This window comes from Epinephelus fuscoguttatus, linkage group LG21 (genome assembly GCF_011397635.1).
Source record: "Epinephelus fuscoguttatus linkage group LG21, E.fuscoguttatus.final_Chr_v1".
Taxonomy (NCBI): Eukaryota; Metazoa; Chordata; class Actinopteri; order Perciformes; family Serranidae; genus Epinephelus; species Epinephelus fuscoguttatus.
Genome location: NC_064772.1, coordinates 38,460,276 through 38,477,341, shown reverse-complemented (window position 1 = coordinate 38,477,341; position 17,066 = coordinate 38,460,276). Strand labels below are relative to the sequence as shown.

The following is a 17,066-nucleotide window of genomic DNA, read 5'->3' as shown; positions in this document are numbered from 1 at the left end:
TCTAAAGCCGTCAAAACCGTCCAAAATCACTATTACTAGGTCATGTCATGTTCTACAGGCGACCCATGGTGGGCGATTTAAAAAGTAGCAGTTAGCAGCTAACTCAAAGAAGAAGAACACTGAGACATTTAACTACAAACACGTTCTGTTTGTAGCGTACACAAGACGCAGCTACAAACCGTGCCCACCACTAGTACAACGTGACAGTTATTTGAACGCTGCTACAACGTTACGATGTAGTGAAGAACTACGAGACCAAATGTAGCAATAATCCACTTTATAATTCATAGTACATGACGACATTGACACACACACACACACTCGTGTTTGCGTGTGTTGTGAGGTCTCTCGGCCACCGTAGACGTCCCCTTGACCAAATGAGACCTGACAGCCGCATGTTTCATATTTTGGAGATGGACGACTACAGTTTAATTGAGGAGGTCGAAAAGCATGTTGACCTTTATGATGTCCGACATCCATTGCATAAAGACAACCGAAGGAAGGAGAAGGCATGGGCAGCGGTCGCCATCGCAATTGGCTTTGATAACCGTAAGTAGCTAATACAGTTCTTCTTCTTTGGGGTTTATTGGAGATTTGCAAACACGGTGCAATACCGCCACCAACTGTTCAGGTGTGGTTTGTATTTTGACGGGACAGCAGCGGCTGCTGCACGATGCGTCTGTTCGATTTTGGTGTGAATACACGTGTGCTGCCGCTACGCTTGTGGACCGCTTCAAATGCATCACTTGCGGTGTAAATGAGGCCTTACGCTAACCTTAACCTCCTGTCTTTTAACATAATACTTCATAAGGAGCTAATCTCTAATTACTTCACGGCTAGCTAATCACTAATTTAGCATAACCATAAGTAAGGAGGTGTAGCCTTTCCATTAATCCCTAAATGTCCACAAATAGTAAAAATAATGAGCTCCTTACCGTCTTAGCAGAGGACGAGATCACCGTTATTGACAAGTGATGTCATTGTTATTGTTTATAAAGAGCTGCTGACATGTACGTTATATGTCACACTGGAGGCTGACGCTGATGTGTCACATTACATTACATGCTGTCTAAAATCACACACTGGAGTGACATGATGCCAAACAACAAAACTTAACAGATCAAGTTCTTATGTAGTGTAAGGGCGGGGCTTATGCTAAGGCTTGGCCCATTACATCATTGAGCAGGCTTTTAGCCCCGCCCAAAACATCCTGGACACAGTTTAACAGTCTAACTCCACAGTTCAGTTTCTCAACAAGAGCTTTCCAACATGTAAATCTCAGGTTTTGTTGCAAACACGAGTGGAGGAGACAGAGATGGTCACTTATGGGTTGGTGACCCACCACAGTCTGTAACGTGTCCTCCTGTCCTGCAGGGGGAGCCTCTGTGCCACTCTGCCAGCCCCACCAGGAGCTTCCTCCATCGGGCTCCGTTCAGCCGGCCCTCCAGCCCTCGCTCCGCTCCTGCCCGAACCTCCAGCTCCAAGATGAGTCCCAGCTCCTCCAAAACCATCTTCCCCTACCAGACCGGACCCCCCCAGCAGGACTCTCCTTCCAAGTCTCCACGCAGGTACACACACCTGACACACCTGGCTACAGGCTGCAGCAGAATCACTAGAAGAAGAAGGTCATGACTCTGTGTGTGTGTGTGTGTGTGTGTGTGTGTGTGTGCGCGTCAGGCTGAGTTTCAGTGGGATCTTCAGGTCAGCCTCCAGGGATTCAAACCAGCAACCCTCGTCCCCTGTCGGCATCAAACTATTCAGCCGCACCAAGAGAGACAAGGCCAGAGGTACAACACCGCCACCTGCTGATCATGTGACTGAAGCACACTGAAACTGCTCCACTTCTTAAAGGGACAGTTCACCCAAATCAATCAAACATGTTCTCCCTCCTCCCTGCTGCTGAAAGTAATCAATTACCTTACACTATTACTCTCTGTGTAGAGTAATCAGTTACTTAAGTCAACCAAAATGAGCCCAGAAGAACTGATGTTGATGTTAAATGGATGAGGGTCATGTTGTTTATCACAGTTCAGGTCTGACTCATTCACTCATTCATGCGTTCACACACAGTGGTTACCACTTTGGGTTACACTCCCTGCTGATATTAATAATACTGTGATGATATAGAACCATTAAATTAATAAATGAATCTCCTTGGACACAGGGAAGGTCAGGCAGAGGATCACAGTCTGATTATGATGAGTTATGGATTAATATTTGTGGGCCTATGATATGAAACACAACAAACAAATTTAGTTTAATTAATTTATTTATAAAGCCCAATATCACAAATCACAATTTGCCTCACAGGGCTTTACAGCATACGACATCCCTCTGTCCTTATGACCCTCACAGCTGATCAGGAAAAACTCCCCAAAAAACCCTTTAACGGGGGAAAAACGGTAGAAACCTCAGGAAGAGCAACTGAGGAGGGATCCCTCTTCCAGGACGGACAGACGTGCAATAGATGTCGTACAGAACAGATCAGCATGATAAATTAACAGTAATCCACATGACACAATGAGACGGAGAGAGAGAGAGAGAGAGAGAGAGAGAGAGAGATGCAGGACAGACGGTAATGACAGTATCTTACAGCAACATTAATGAAAGTAATAAGTTAATTACTTAACTTAATAAGTTAAGTACAGGAGCGAGCAAACGCTAAACGTTCCTAAGTACCAGAGGTAAAAGTCTCATAGTGTTACACATGTACCTCCTGTTGATGAAGTACTTTCTGTTGTAGCTTCTCAAAAGTAAGATAATTTTACAGACTGCTGTTTATTAGAAATCAGAATCACAGACTGTTTCTGAAGATGGACGACGTGTCTCCACTTCCTCCTGCCGTACGAAAATACATCATATTAACTGTTCTGATATGTTGATATTGTGAAAATGAAGGTCAAAGGGTGAAATGTTGTTGATTCAACGGAGAACAAGGTGTGTGTGTGTGTGTGTGTGTGTGTGTGTGTGTGTTCTGCCAGTAGCTGGCAGTTTGTTTAATTTGAAGATTATTGAATTAAAAATCAATTTAGATTCTATTAGAGGGAAGAAATCGGATTAGCTGTTGCTTTTATTAAGCACACACACACACACACACACACACACACACACACACACACACACACACACTCTCTCTCTCTCTCTCTCTATCTTTGTGAGGACCCTCTCTAGCTCCTTGACTCTTACTTTACAGTAACCAGCACAACTACATGTTTTAGTCTAACCCTTGTGTGTGTGTGTGTGTGTGTGTGTGTGTGTGTGTGTGTATGTGTGTGTTATGTTGAATTTTACACTGAAACCACTTAACTGGGGTGCTTTGCTCAGCCTGCTGCCCCTGAGACCCGGATAAGATAAGTACGTTAAGGGTCTGTGTCCCAGTTTGTTCCCGATGAGAACCAGTGTATACAGTGTGGAGGAAAAAGTGCCACACCCAGCGTCTTTTTTGTACTCTGAGGGCTTCTAGTTGAAAATCTCTGAACTCCATCGGTGTTAACTTTGACAGCTACTTTAGATGTAGTCTGAGTCCTGTCCTCTATTTCTGCTCTCAACAAATAACTAATGTGAGCCAACTAGGATTTGTCCCCAGGTTCATTGTAAACTCTGACTTATCCATGTGACTGTTAAGAAGCAGAAACATAACTTGTTTCTTCATGTGCAACATGTTAGTCTGGAGGTTTAAACTGGTGTCCTCTCACAGAGTTGGTGATTCAAACTAAACTTTCATCTCTGTCAGAGAAAACTGATCTGAGTTCAGACTGTTGACTTACAGCACAGCTACACTCACAGATAACTGAGCCTCCTACCTGCCTGTCAAACACCATCAACCCACAAACCTTCTCCAGTCCGGGCTGAGTGGAGTCCTGCGGGGTGAAGCTGTGAAGGCTGCGAGCGGAGCTAGCTGCTAACAGCCACTGCTGCAACTAACAAACTCCACAAATCCATTCAGCAGCTCCACCATCCACAGTCAGACACACACGGCTGAGTATTTACTGCTGAGTTACAGCTCACAACTCGCACCAACCCAAACATCCTGGTGCTGACTATTTACTGGAGTTTACAGCCTGTCGCTCATCAGGCATCTGAAGATCATTACAAGCACGGCCGTTCTCAGATTTCAGTGTCCGACAGTCCACCACCAACATTTACATCACGTCAAACAACAAAAATGTTTTTTCATCATCTCGTTTTCGTCATGGAAGAAAAGGTCGCTGATGAATTGAACACTGGTTTTAGTGACCCTAAATATAAGGTGAACCCTAAATCCAAGTCTTAACCCTCAAACAGGCCAATATGTCCTCATTTTCCAAATGTCCTCACTGTGTTGGTTAAAAATGTGTTTCAACACAAACACACACACTGCTTCTTGTTGCCCCTCCCGTAGAAATTTCCGGAAGCTGAACTTGGCAACTCTTCAGTTAGAAATTTTGGCAGCTGGCTCTTTGTCTTTCTCCCTCCCTCTCTCTCTCTCTCTCTCTCTCTCTCTCTCACACACACACACACACACACACACACACACACAGGAGAGAGAGTGCGTGTGATAACTTTGGTGATCGTCTGACTTTTTGTCTGGCGCCATCATCAGGTCACATGTTGATGTGACATCCATCAGCCTGTTCCTGTTTCACATGTTGCGTCCCTCTGCTGGGCCGAGGAGCCTGAGGTGGTTCATGATAACAGAGTCAGAGCAGATCTGTGCCTGCTGCTGCTCGGTAAGTCAACAATGAGCTGATATTAGGACGCTGCTCATAATCCCTGTAACTGTGATCCTTAAATAAACCAACTGAAGCACATCAGGCCCAGATGGAGCACAGGAAGTGCTTTTGTTTTTGTCGTCCTCACACAGGGAGAGAGGTGCACTGCAAAAACACGCCTGTCCACACAGCTCCATTTCTCTCCCAAGTGTTGTGAACACTGATCTGCATGGCTGTGAAGCCTCTCATATCTGGTCCTCCATCAGAACAATCAGTGGTGAAACAACAATGAACACTGGATCTGTACCGGGGAACTTCTTCATCACCAGCGGAGTCAGCTGATAAATCAAACTTTTGCCAAATCCAGTCAGAAGAGCTGTGAAAATATCATTCACATTCACACCTACAGACAATTTAGAGCCACCAGTTAACCTGCATGTCTTTGGACTGTGGGAGGAAGCTGGAGCACCTGGAGGAAACCCATGCTGACACGGGGAGAACATGTGGGAGCACCTGGAGGAAACCCACGCTGACACAGGGAGAACATGTCAGAGCACCTGGAGGAAACCCACGCTGACACAGGGAGAACATGTCAGAGCACCTGGAGGAAACCCACGCTGACACAGGGAGAACATGTCAGAGCACCTGGAGGAAACCCACACTGACACAGGGAGAACATGTCGGAGCACCTGGAGGAAACCCACGCTGACACAGGGAGAACATGTCAGAGCACCTGGAGGAAACCCACGCTGACACAGGGAGAACATGTGGGAGCACCTGGAGGAAACCCACGCTGACACAGGGAGAACATGTCAGAGCACCTGGAGGAAACCCACGCTGACACAGGGAGAACATGTCGGAGCACCTGGAGGAAACCCACGCTGACACAGGGAGAACATGTGGGAGCACCTGGAGGAAACCCACGCTGACACGGGGAGAACATGTCAGAGCACCTGGAGGAAACCCACGCTGACACGGGGAGAACATGTGGGAGCACCTGGAGGAAACCCACACTGACATGGGGAGAACATGTGGGAGCACCTGGAGGAAACCCACGCTGACACAGGGAGAACATGTCAGAGCACCTGGAGGAAACCCACGCTGACACAGGGAGAACATGTCGGAGCACCTGGAGGAAACCCACGCTGACACAGGGAGAACATGTCGGAGCACCTGGAGGAAACCCACGCTGACACAGGGAGAACATGTGGGAGCACCTGGAGGAAACCCACGCTGACACGGGGAGAACATGTCAGAGCACCTGGAGGAAACCCACGCTGACACGGGGAGAACATGTCAGAGCACCTGGAGGAAACCTGGAGATGCTAATTTTCCATCTGCGTCCCAACCCTCACCTATGGTCATGAGCTCTGGGTAGTGACTGAAAGAATGAGGTCACAGATACAAGCGTCTGAAATGAGTTTCCTCTGTAGGGTGTCTGGGCTCAGCCTTAGAGATAGGGGGAGGAGTCAGACATCTGGAGGGAGCTCGGAGTAGAGCCGCTGCTCCTTCATGTTGAGATGGTTCAATATCTGATCAGGATCCTCCTGGTCCAGCTGGTAGGAGGCCCCGGGGCAGACCCAGAACACACTGGAGGGATTATAGATCTTATCTGGTCTGGGAACACCTCGGGGTCCTCCAGGAGGAGCTGGAAAGTCGAGACCTGGCTCCGGATAAGAGAATAAAGATGGATGGATGGATAGATGGATGGATGGATAGATGGATGGATGGATAGATGGAATACATTTTGTCCACAGCAGGATGTTACTTTGCTCCCACATTGGACTGATTCTCCAAACTGGGGGCACATCAGCTGATATCTACTGTAGGTAACACACTGACTATGGATAAGTACCTCATAAAACCCCACTTCAAAAAAATCTGAACTGTTCCTTTAACTTTACCTGTCCACACCGAACCTGAGTGCATGATGCCGTTCATGAAGTGCTCACCTGTAGGACATCAAACGAACTGCTGAGCGAGGAAACACTGAACAGGAACAGAAGACGTGTGTGAAGGTTCAGTGTGGCTGTACGTAGTGAACAGTATAATAACGGCAACAATAAAATGTTCATTTTTTGCAGTGTAGACAGGAGAGGGCGGTGTGGCCTGACAACACACACACACACACACACACACACACACACACACACACACACACACACACACAGGACTATAAACACAGTGAGACTCTGCAGTTCTGAAACACTCTGGACAAACACTTTAACCAACGTTTGACTGTCAGTGCACCTGTCTGTCTGTCTGACCTGATCACCTGTCTGTCTGACTGTCTGTCTGTCTGCACTGACCACCACACTGGACGTACGACAGGATAAAAGAAGCAGTCTGAGAATGTTTCTGCGCCGTTGGATGAACTGAAGCTGTGTTTTTTTACTCTCCTGTCAGCTGATGTTTGACTCTCAGATCGTCTCCGTTCCTCCTTGTTGAGTTCAGGTTGAAGGAAAAGAGATTTAACGGGATTCACTCTGGAGGTCACAACAACTTACAGACTCCATTCAGAACAGGCTTGTTGGCTGTTAACGTTTAAATTAATTTCCCTGGATTCTTCACAGCTGGGACACATCACGCGACACCGTTCCGTAGCTGATGCCTCGATTCACCTGAAAATGTTGACTTAAAAATCTTTGTACTTTATCATTTTTTCACGTCATTACTTCAGTCAAATCTTTTTTAATTCGTAGTTGGTTTAATATACTAACATATTTGAACTGACCACAGGCCATTTTGTCTTCATTTATTTTATTGATTCTTATCTTTTGTTTAGTTTGATCAATGTTACATCAAACAGCAGCAGCTGTGGCCGTTGTTACGATGCTGATGATGAAACAGAGAAGAGTCATATCGTCGGCAAACTGAAGTTTTTTAGTGACGAACACGTTAGCTAACATTAGCTTCCTTAGCTACACAGACAAACCTCTGCCTGTATTAAACTGAGTATTATTGTATGTTACTGCTCATGAATCAAACTTCTATTGTGTAAATGGAGGACGGTGGTATTTCCTCCGTAGGGTCGTTTTAAGGCGTTTGTTTTTATATCAGTGTTTGTTGCGAATGAACTGATTTGATGGCGATGAAACGTCTGAGCAGCCTGATGCTGAAGAAGTGGAAGGAGAAGGAAAGATGGACAGGGAGGAGGAGGAGTGAGCCGTATGGAGGAGGAGAGGAAGAAGAGGAGGAGGAGGAGGCAGACAGGAGAGACAGACAGACACACAAAATGATGCTGAGGAGGAAGTCTGAACCGTGTGGACAGACGGACAGAGAGTTAAAGATGGAGGACAAGAAGAGCGAGAGCGGCAGCAAGAAAGAACACAGGAAGTCTGAATCCAACATGGAGGAGGAGGACAGGAAAGACAGGAAGAGGACAGAGACAGGCAGGAACAAAGACAGGAGAAAGTCTGCATCGTGGATTATGGCGGAGGACAGAGCAGCAGGACAGACAGGCAAAAGGCAGAGGGAGACAGACAGATGTAGGATGCGACGGCGGTCGGAGCCCTGCGGGATCCTGTACGTCCAACTGCTTCCTCTGTCCAACAGGAAGAGGAGGGAGCTGCTGCAGAGACGGACAGGACGCAGGACATCCTTCAGCGAGGAGGGGGATGGACGGAAAGACAGGACGCAGGGCCACGAGTTCGGACAGATGACCAGAGGAAGGTCGGAACCCGTCGGCCCTCTGGACAAGAGTAAGACAAACCAGTGCATGAACGCTTGGCTTTGAGCTAGTCGTAGTTTTGTTTGCTCTGAGACTAGATAGAAACACATGGGTACCCTAGCAACCATGCAGAATCACCATAGCAACCAGCACATACACAGGAGCAACCAGCCAGGGTCCCCGTCACTCAGCGATGTCTTTTCTATTGCACATTTCTGTAAAGGCAGGTTTATGTTTGGGCACCTGACAGAGGTTTAACGGTCACACGACATTTTCAGTCTCAGCAGGATTCAGACTTCTGCGTCAAATCGTCGCCACTCCCACAGCGTACGCTCTGCATGGATACGTACCGTCCACTGTAGCCTGATGTACAGCTCCCCAGAAATGTAACCTTGCGTCGCTGCGATGCAGACCTCCAGTTTATTTCAGGCCTCCAGGAAGTGCGCTGAGCTGTGAGGCCAGTTTTGGCAGTGGCCAAACAGTGGTCCTGCAGTTTCTGGGGTCACGGGATGCCGCTGGGCCCAAAAATAATTTTCCTCGTAGTCTTACACTGCGAAAGAGACGTCTGTAAATCAGTTAATACTTTTTTTGAGCTTCACAGTCCCCGTGAAATTACTCGTACCACCATGGCGATCTGATCCATCTGTTACAATAACATCTGGAAAGCTAGCAGAACGCTAAACTGGAAGTTGGCTGCTTGGCTCTGCTCGACCACGCTTGGCGGCAGTAAGTCAATGATGCAGCGTATATCGTCCAGGTAATATCACACCGAAATGGAGCGATTTGGGCTTCATGCGCCGCTCAGCAACTTCCACAGGAATGAGTGGAGCCCGGTGCCAAAGCTGTTTCCAGTCATTGGACTTTTACTCTGGTTTAGATATTTAGTTTTCTACACATCACACATGGTAGCTTATAAACCTGCTGCCACAGACGTGTTTTATACCTCTGTCCAACCACTCTGGGTGTTTGCAGTGTGTATGTGGTGAATGGTACCAAGTCCACACACACACACACACACACACACACACACAGTGTGTTTCCAGCTCTTGTTCTCCTCACAGAGAGCAGAAACAAAGAGAAAAGGCTAACAAACAGATGTAATCCTGTTACGGCTGCACAGGTGGAGCAACACAGTTGGACTCAGTGTGCGTCAGCAGACCAGTTCTTCCCACCAAAACTAAACCTGTAATCACTGTTTGTAGCAGCCTGTGTGAGATGAGGTTAATGTCAGTCTGTATCATTTCACCGTGCTGTAATCTCCCCGTAAGAACGGCTCGGTCTGCTCTGAGAGGACACACAGAGGAGTCTCAACACATATATAAATCTGCAGGGAGATGCTGTCAGGTCCTCTCACCGTCACGTCCAGCTGAAACTCACCGTTCCTCCTGTGTCCTGTCCTCACAGAGAGTGTTTTTCCACTCCCTGATCCAGGAGGTGTCCGACTTAAAATCCTGTTGTGTGTTTGTGAAAACTTATAGCTCCAGTGTGTCTGATTTAAAGCTAATATATTTCTTTAGTGTATAACCAGCTGAAATAAGGTCGGTCGTGTCCTCGTATCCTCAGAATGAGACACAGCAGGCAGCAGGTCCTCATTTTGCACGACCATCAAATGCTACGACCCAAACTCTTTGTTACTTGTTAGCATAGCCTACCTAGCTAGCGAGCTAACTCGCTAATCAGTAGCTGATAAGGTTTTTGTTTAGTGTACCAACTTCACTTTGGAAAAATAACTAGTTTAGCGCTGAAGAAGCTCAGGGGCAGCTCACTGATGATGTCAGAGGGCTCTGATTGGTGGATTGCAGTGCTGGTCCTGGAATGTGATGTGGGACGTTGATCCAGGAGCATGTCGGGATGTTGCTCCGCCATGTTTCTACAGTAGCCCAGAGCAGACAAACTAAACACCGGCTCTGCACAGGGACATTCATGTGTTCACATTCATGTCAGCGTAGTTAGCAGCCCCTCTGTGACAAGCAGCGTCAGGAAAACACTGATTTCTTTTTTAAACATGGCGTGTGTTTGTTTAGAGTGTTTCCTGGTGTCAATCAGCTGCTGTGTGTGTTTCTGAGAGGACGAGACCTCTGAGGATAATTCAGCTCCTCAACAATCAACACTGAAGGAATTCTGACCAGGAGAAGTTTCAGATGGTTGTAATCTGTAATCTGTAATCTGTAATCCTCACTGATAGACACCTGAATCCTCCTGAACCTGACACACTGAACCTTTAGAGATTCTCTTACGGTCAGTGAATCCCACGTGCACAGCGTCCTCAACACTGTCTCACTTCCTGTCTCAGCTCTAAGCTCATTGGTTCCCTCTGAAGATCTTTAAAAACACTTATCACAAATATCAGGTTTCATTTTTTAAACTTGGAGCTTTTTATCAAAGATATTCTCAGACACAGCCGCTCATCTTTTGTTCATCATCAACTGTAACTGCCAGGTGCATTATGGGAAATGTTTTTAATCCGTCTCTCACTAGAACAACGTCTTTATATGAGAGAGTATTAATTATTAGTATCACAGAGTATTAACTCTGCTGTGTGTGAGTGTGTGTGTGTGTGTGTGTGTGTGTGTGTGTGAGAGAGAGAGAGAGTCACTCTGCTCTAATCTGTTTAAGTGCCGGCATGTAGAGTTTCCTATTAGCAGATTGATGTGAGTGTGTATTTGAGAAAGGAACAAGGTAACACACACACACACACACACACAGTGTGTACTTCCTGCTCTCTATTGTTGTGTCTCAGTTTGTTTTCGTTTGTATTCATGGTTTTCAGAATTTCTCCACAAACATGATGTGATCTGGCTCCCAGAAAGCCTCTGGACTTAAAGGAACATTACATGATTTTTTTTTTTTTTTTTAACGTCCTCTGAGCTCTCTGCTGCAGAAAACCAGCATTAGTCCTTTAAAAGCAGACGTCCTGTGGACGGTCTGGGGAGAGTGCTGTTGTCTGCATGATCCTGTTTAAACTGATCTATGATAACAACCATAATATCCAGAACATTGTTTGTTGTTCCAGCAGAATGTGAAGGCTTCTGTCACCTCATGACCTCATGACCTCATGACCACATGGCGGTGCAGAGTATTTTGGTGGAATTTCCACGTGATGGCAGCAGGACATTGTCTGCATAACTCTGTATATCTATCAATCTAAGACAAGAACCGCAATACCTGGAGCAATGATTCTCAACTTACAGCCTGCGGGGCCAAATGTGACCCGCGACAGGGCGGGAGTGATGTTAAAACTGAAATAAATTCATTTACTGTACACTGGGAATTATGGTACCAGAGTGCCAGGAGAGGATCCTTGCATCTCCGCACCACCTGACAGACGTCCGAGCTAAACCCCAAACATCCCAACAGCCTACAAACTCCCTTTTGTACGCCTGACTTGAGTGGGGCCGCTGCGACTGGCCCCTGGCCTCCTGCCATTTTGCAAAAGTGGCCCCAGAGCAAAGCAGGTGCTCCGACATGTTCTCCCTGTGTCAGCGTGGGTTTCCTCCAGGTGCTCTGACATGTTCTCCCTGTGTCAGCGTGGGTTTCCTCCAGGTGCTCTGACATGTTCTCCCTGTGTCAGCGTGGGTTTCCTCCAGGTGCTCCAACATGTTCTCCCTGTGTCAGCGTGGGTTTCCTCCAGGTGCTCTGACATGTTCTCCCTGTGTCAGCGTGGGTTTCCTCCAGGTGCTCTGACATGTTCTCCCTGTGTCAGCGTGGGTTTCCTCCAGGTGCTCTGACATGTTCTCCCTGTGTCAGCGTGGGTTTCCTCCAGGTGCTCCGACATGTTCTCCCTGTGTCAGCGTGGGTTTCCTCCAGGTGCTCTGACATGTTCTCCCTGTGTCAGCGTGGGTTTCCTCCAGGTGCTCTGACATGTTCTCCCTGTGTCAGCGTGGGTTTCCTCCAGGTGCTCCCACATGTTCTCCCTGTGTCAGCGTGGGTTTCCTCCAGGTGCTCTGACATGTTCTCCTGTGTCAGCGTGGGTTTCCTCCAGGTGCTCTGACATGTTCTCCCTGTGTCAGTGTGGGTTTCCTCCAGGTGCTCCAGCTTCCTCCCACAGTCCAAAGACATGCAGGTTATCTGGTAACTCTAAATCGTCCGTAGGTGTGAATGTGAGTGTGAATGGTTGTCTGTCTCTATGTGTCAGCCCTGTGATAGTCTGGTGACCTGTCCAGGGTGAACCCTGCCTCTCACCCAGTGTCAGCTGGGATAGGCTCCACACCTCTGTGACCCCTAACAGGATAACTGATTACAGTAAATGAAGGAATGACATCATGCCATACCTGAAGCATTTGAAGATATTCCAAGAAATGACATCACAGTAAGGAGACATGTTTCTATAGCTGAGTTCAGAGGGTTAAATAAAGAAACAGACCTGACATCACGTGTGAGTCCTCAGCCAGCTGTCACAGAGGACTGACCTCCACCATCACTGCAGTGAGCCGATGTCTCCTGCAGAGGGCCACATCTCCTCATTTACTCCCAGAGGTTCATTGAAAACTCAGATACTGACTCTCCTTTTCTCCCTCTTGTCCCCCCCCCACACCCAGCCCACAGCCTCTCCTCCCCTCCCTCTCAGCCTCCATCTCTCCCCCGTCAGGAGGAGGTGAGTGTTTTCCGTCTGGAGACGTACCTGACGGAGCCGAGGCGTCCAGAGACCAGGAGACTGCGCTCCTTCTCCTCCCCTCCTGACACTGGACAGCACTCCTCCTCCTTCTCCTCCAGCTTCAAGCCACCTCCTCTGGCTCCTCCTCTTCCTGTCGGGAGGCTGGTGAGTGAGGCAATCAGTGATCCTCCATGTTTGTTGGCAGTTGTTTGTCTGTGCTGTGTGATGTGGCAGGAGGTGAAGACCAGTACAAGAACTGTACTGAAGTACACACTCGAGGTACTTGTTGTGCGTCACATGTATCTGACAGCTTTAGTTTAAAAAGATTAAAACATGAAGATGTTCAGTTAAAGATTAAAGTCTGCAGCCGAAATACTGATGAGATGAAGAGATTATGTTTATCTTCCCACACACTAGTGACAGTCAAAGACAGGGACCTTAAGTTTTCAGGGTGTCTGTCCGTCCTGTGAAATTTCTTCACATTTGGCACAAACGTCCACTCACGCAACGATGAACTAATTAGGTTTTGGTGGCCAAAGGTCAAGGTCACAGTGACCTTGTGTGTTTCATTCTTGTAGACGAGATATTTCAAGAACACCTTCAGGAAGTTTCCTCAAATTTGGCACCAACGTCCACCTAACGGTCAACTGATTGGAGTTTGAAGTTCAAAGGTCAAGGTCACTGTTACTTTGTATCTGTCTCTTTTTATAAACGCAATCTCTCAACAACATCTTAAAATTTGGCACAGACGTCCACTTTGAATCAACGTCCACCTGATTAGATTTTAGTTCTCAAAGGGCAAGGTCAGTGTGACCCCTGTCTGTCTCATTGCTGTGAATGCAATATCTCAGAAAGGTCTTGAGGGAGTTTCCTCAAATTTGGCACAAACTTTTATCCTGCGATGAACAGATTTGATTTTGGTGGTTATAGGTCAGGGTCACTGTGAGCCCATTTGTTGCATTTTTTAAAAACGATATCTAAAGAACACCTTGAGGCAGTTTTTGGCACAAATGTCCACTTGGGCTCAAGAATGAACTGATTAGATTCTGGTGGTCGAAGGTCAAAGGTCAGTGTGACCTTACAAAATATGTTTTTGGCCATAACTTAAGAATTCATACACTGATTATGACAAAACTTCACACAAATGTCTAACAGGATAAAATAATGAAGTGATGATGTTTCATATCCAAAAGGTCAAAGGTCAACATCACTGTGACATCATCATGTTCTGCAGGCCACATTTTTGGCCATTATTTAATGTCAAAACTCAGGCATACAACGGTAATGCGGTAATTATAGTTAGAATCCTAAAAATCTGCACATTGTTTGTACATCATAGTTAAAGCTACATCCTGTTTTGTACGTTTCTGAAACCAGAACACAACAAATGTTGAGGACGACTCATGTTCACTCCTGAAAAGAGACAAAAATAATCTGACTATTTTTAAGTTTCATACCAAAGGCAGAGGAGGAATTTAAATATCATCACTAATCTTCAAACCTCTTCTTGTTCCACTCTGCTGGAGACGCGTTCACAGGACGAGTGTTACACTGACAAGTCTGCTACATCTGAATCCATCCCATAATAATCTGAGCTGCTCTGATGTCAAGTCAAGGATCCCCACCACCAAGTAAAAGTATCTGTCAGTACTCTGGGGGACATCAGGCCGACAGGAGGACAGTGACTCAGTTATATGAGATCGATTATTCTCTGAAGGACACACAGCTGACGGGTTTCTAAAACAAATCAAACATGTTACAGATGTTCTGAAAAAGTTTCCCTCTGTTTTAAAAAAATCTCGTCCACACGACCTTCATTTAACAAAATATCTCTTTCCGCACAAAGAAGCCTCCTGACGTCCGCCGGAGCTGAGACATGTAGTTAAATATTATAAAAAGAATTCATGTTTACAAGAGAAGAGGACGTGATGATGATGGTGATGATGATGGTGATGGTGATGATGATGATGATGATGGTGATGGTGATGATGATGGTGATGATGATGTACTTATTGAACCCTTCCTGTCAGCACTTACAGACAGCGCCACACTGTTAATTATTGATCACGTGCTGACTCAGCCCTCATTTCAGATTTCAGCTGATGCATCAAACATAAACAGTGAGCGGACTCATCCTCGGCTCTCATCGTCTGTTTCCGGTCCCGCTCGGCGCTCCGTTGCTGTCGCATTGAAGTAGCGTCAAGTGTTCACACGTAACAACAGCGGGACCGGAAATTGTGCTTTCAAAATAAGACATTCACTCACGAAAATAAATGGAAACGAAAGAAAGGATAGCACAAGTGATGAGTTGTAGTTTTATGGCGTGAATATAATTAAAAATATTAAATATAAGCTGTTTAGAAGAAACGTTTGTGTGATTCAGCCATTTGAATGAAACTTTAAATCTTTTTATCATCAACAGAAACTGAAGAAAACTGAAGCTTCTCTGTTTTTTGAAACTTCTTCTTTGTTGTGATTGGGTATGACGTCACTGTCGCCTTTGCAAGTTTTTTTTTTTTGTTGTTGTTGTTCCTGTGTGACGGCGATGTGGCCACAGGCGTCCTGTTCTTCGGTTGTCTGTCTGCGTGTCTCATTCTCGTGAACGTGACGTTTCAAGAACAGCTTGAAGGAATTTCTTCAGATTCGGCACAAACGTCCACTTGGACTCAAGAATAAACTGATGCAATTTTGGTGGTCAAAGGTCAAAGGTCAGTGTGACCTCACATACTCACACACATACATGCTAATAGTAAGGATCGTCAGGTGGTGCCTTATTCTGTCACTGATGCTCATTTCCGGACAAAAACCCAGAAATAAGTTCATTTGTACCAGAAAGAAGTGAAAATATTTTCGGGCTGCAACTGAGGATTATTTCCATGATGGATTATGGATTTAACTCTTATGTGTGACACAGAAATTAATCAAATTCTTACATTTAAGAAGCAGGAAACCAGCAAATATTTTATTTAATACTAACATGACTAGGCCTATATGATGGTCAGTAAAGTTACCATTCTTTATTCTTTACTCTTTATGTAGATCCCCATTAGCTTCCACAAGTTACAAAACATAAAAAATACATTAATTTAAAACCACACAGTGTCAATGAGACGATCACATTCAGTCCAGAGTTAGAATTTTTAAGTAAAATAAATTAAAGCTTATCTAATGTTTAAGATGAAATCACTTAAAGTTTAATTTTCATTAATATTCTGTTGATCGACTCATAAATTAATCGTTGCAGTATTAAAAGTATTGTAATGTAATGTTCAGGTTTTATTTTGGTGAACAGAGCATCATCACAACAGGTGTGCTTTTGTTGTGACACATCGAACCGGAAGTGCTGTGTGTTAGCTCCGCTAGCTTGTTAGCTGCTTCGTCTCCGGTGGTCGCGGCTGCTTCAACCTGAAGCGGAGCGGCGGACAGCGGCGATCTTTACCGAGACAAGTCGGCCGTTTACCGGCAGATCAGGGCCCTGCGGCCGGGCAGAGACACGACATGGAGCCGTGAGGGCTGGAGGGATTCCCGGTGTAAGCTCCAGAGGTGGACATCAGCGCAGAGACTCAGCGAGAGGACCGAAAACAGCGTTCAATGAACGGCGACTGTCAAGTAGGTGCTAGCTAACGTCACATTGCATCAGTCATGGAGCATCAGCAGCCGAAAATCCTCCCAAACAATCACGTCTTCATCCCAAAAATCGTTTCCATCACGTCACGTGACCATTCAGCTCGCTGTCATCACATGTCACCGCCACAGTCACGTATTGATAAACATGAGTGATCACATGATGCTGCTGCTGCAGAGCCTCCCGTCCTGTTCTCTGAAGACAGGCTCCTGTGCATCCCATAATGTCCCAGCTGAGGCCTCGTCTCTGATCATTTCCTGTGTCATCGCAGGGGTCATGCTAATTGAACCCCCTCTCAGTCATGTTAACCTGTGTGCTGACACGTGACCTCTTAACCACTGGAATTATGGGATTGTCTTTGCTCCCTGTCAGCTGCTGTCACACTCAGCATCAGCATCAGCATCAGCCACATCTGGAACAAATCATGTCCCAACACAAAAACAACTTCAAACAACAACAACATGCAGTTTCTGATAAAATTCACCA

The 17,066-nt window shown here is 46.2% G+C and overlaps 2 protein-coding genes across 14 annotated transcripts in view; one reads left to right on the top strand and one right to left on the bottom strand.

Moving 5' to 3' along the window:
* The window catches only part of LOC125881969 (5'-AMP-activated protein kinase subunit gamma-2-like), a 54,630-nt gene that overhangs the window by 18,474 nt on the left and 19,090 nt on the right, over positions 1-17,066 (top strand). For 2 of the 4 annotated variants that reach the window (XM_049565496.1, XM_049565497.1), the window contains 3 exons: positions 1,375-1,568; positions 1,678-1,787; positions 12,900-13,120. In XM_049565496.1, coding sequence (XP_049421453.1) covers positions 1,375-1,568; positions 1,678-1,787; positions 12,900-13,120 — 525 coding nt within the window. Of the gene's footprint in view, positions 1-1,374; positions 1,569-1,677; positions 1,788-6,876; positions 8,393-12,899; positions 13,121-16,318; positions 16,565-17,066 lie in introns of those variants that run through there. The other 2 variants (XM_049565494.1, XM_049565498.1) reach the window with 2 other exon arrangements.
* Positions 5,191-6,001, bottom strand: LOC125882017 (uncharacterized). 10 transcript variants are annotated; one of them, XM_049565637.1, is made up of 4 exons: positions 5,909-5,996; positions 5,733-5,776; positions 5,513-5,688; positions 5,191-5,468 (listed from the first exon to the last, which is right to left on the bottom strand). In XM_049565637.1, exons 1-4 carry the CDS (start codon positions 5,940-5,942, stop codon positions 5,240-5,242), a joined length of 483 nt encoding a protein of 160 aa, XP_049421594.1. In that variant the 5' UTR covers positions 5,943-5,996; the 3' UTR covers positions 5,191-5,239. The 10 variants fall into 10 exon arrangements, 7 of the variants coding, with proteins under 7 accessions (XP_049421594.1, XP_049421589.1, XP_049421596.1 ...); XM_049565632.1 differs by having other exon boundaries at positions 5,733-6,001; XM_049565639.1 differs by having other exon boundaries at positions 5,191-5,336; positions 5,425-5,688; positions 5,733-5,996.

What these genes read in the sequence shown, in the direction of transcription:
- LOC125882017 (XM_049565632.1), bottom strand. Translation starts at nt 5,942, where the DNA reads ATGTTCTCCCCGTGTCAGCGTGGGTTTCCTCCAGGTGCTCCCACATGT. An exon ending in TCAGCGTGGGTTTCCTCCAG is followed by an intron (nt 5,689 to 5,732) that starts GTGCTCCCACAT and finishes GGTTTCCTCCAG; the next exon opens with GTGCTCCCACATGTTCTCCC. An exon ending in TCAGCGTGGGTTTCCTCCAG is followed by an intron (nt 5,469 to 5,512) that starts GTGCTCTGACAT and finishes GGTTTCCTCCAG; the next exon opens with GTGCTCCCACATGTTCTCCC.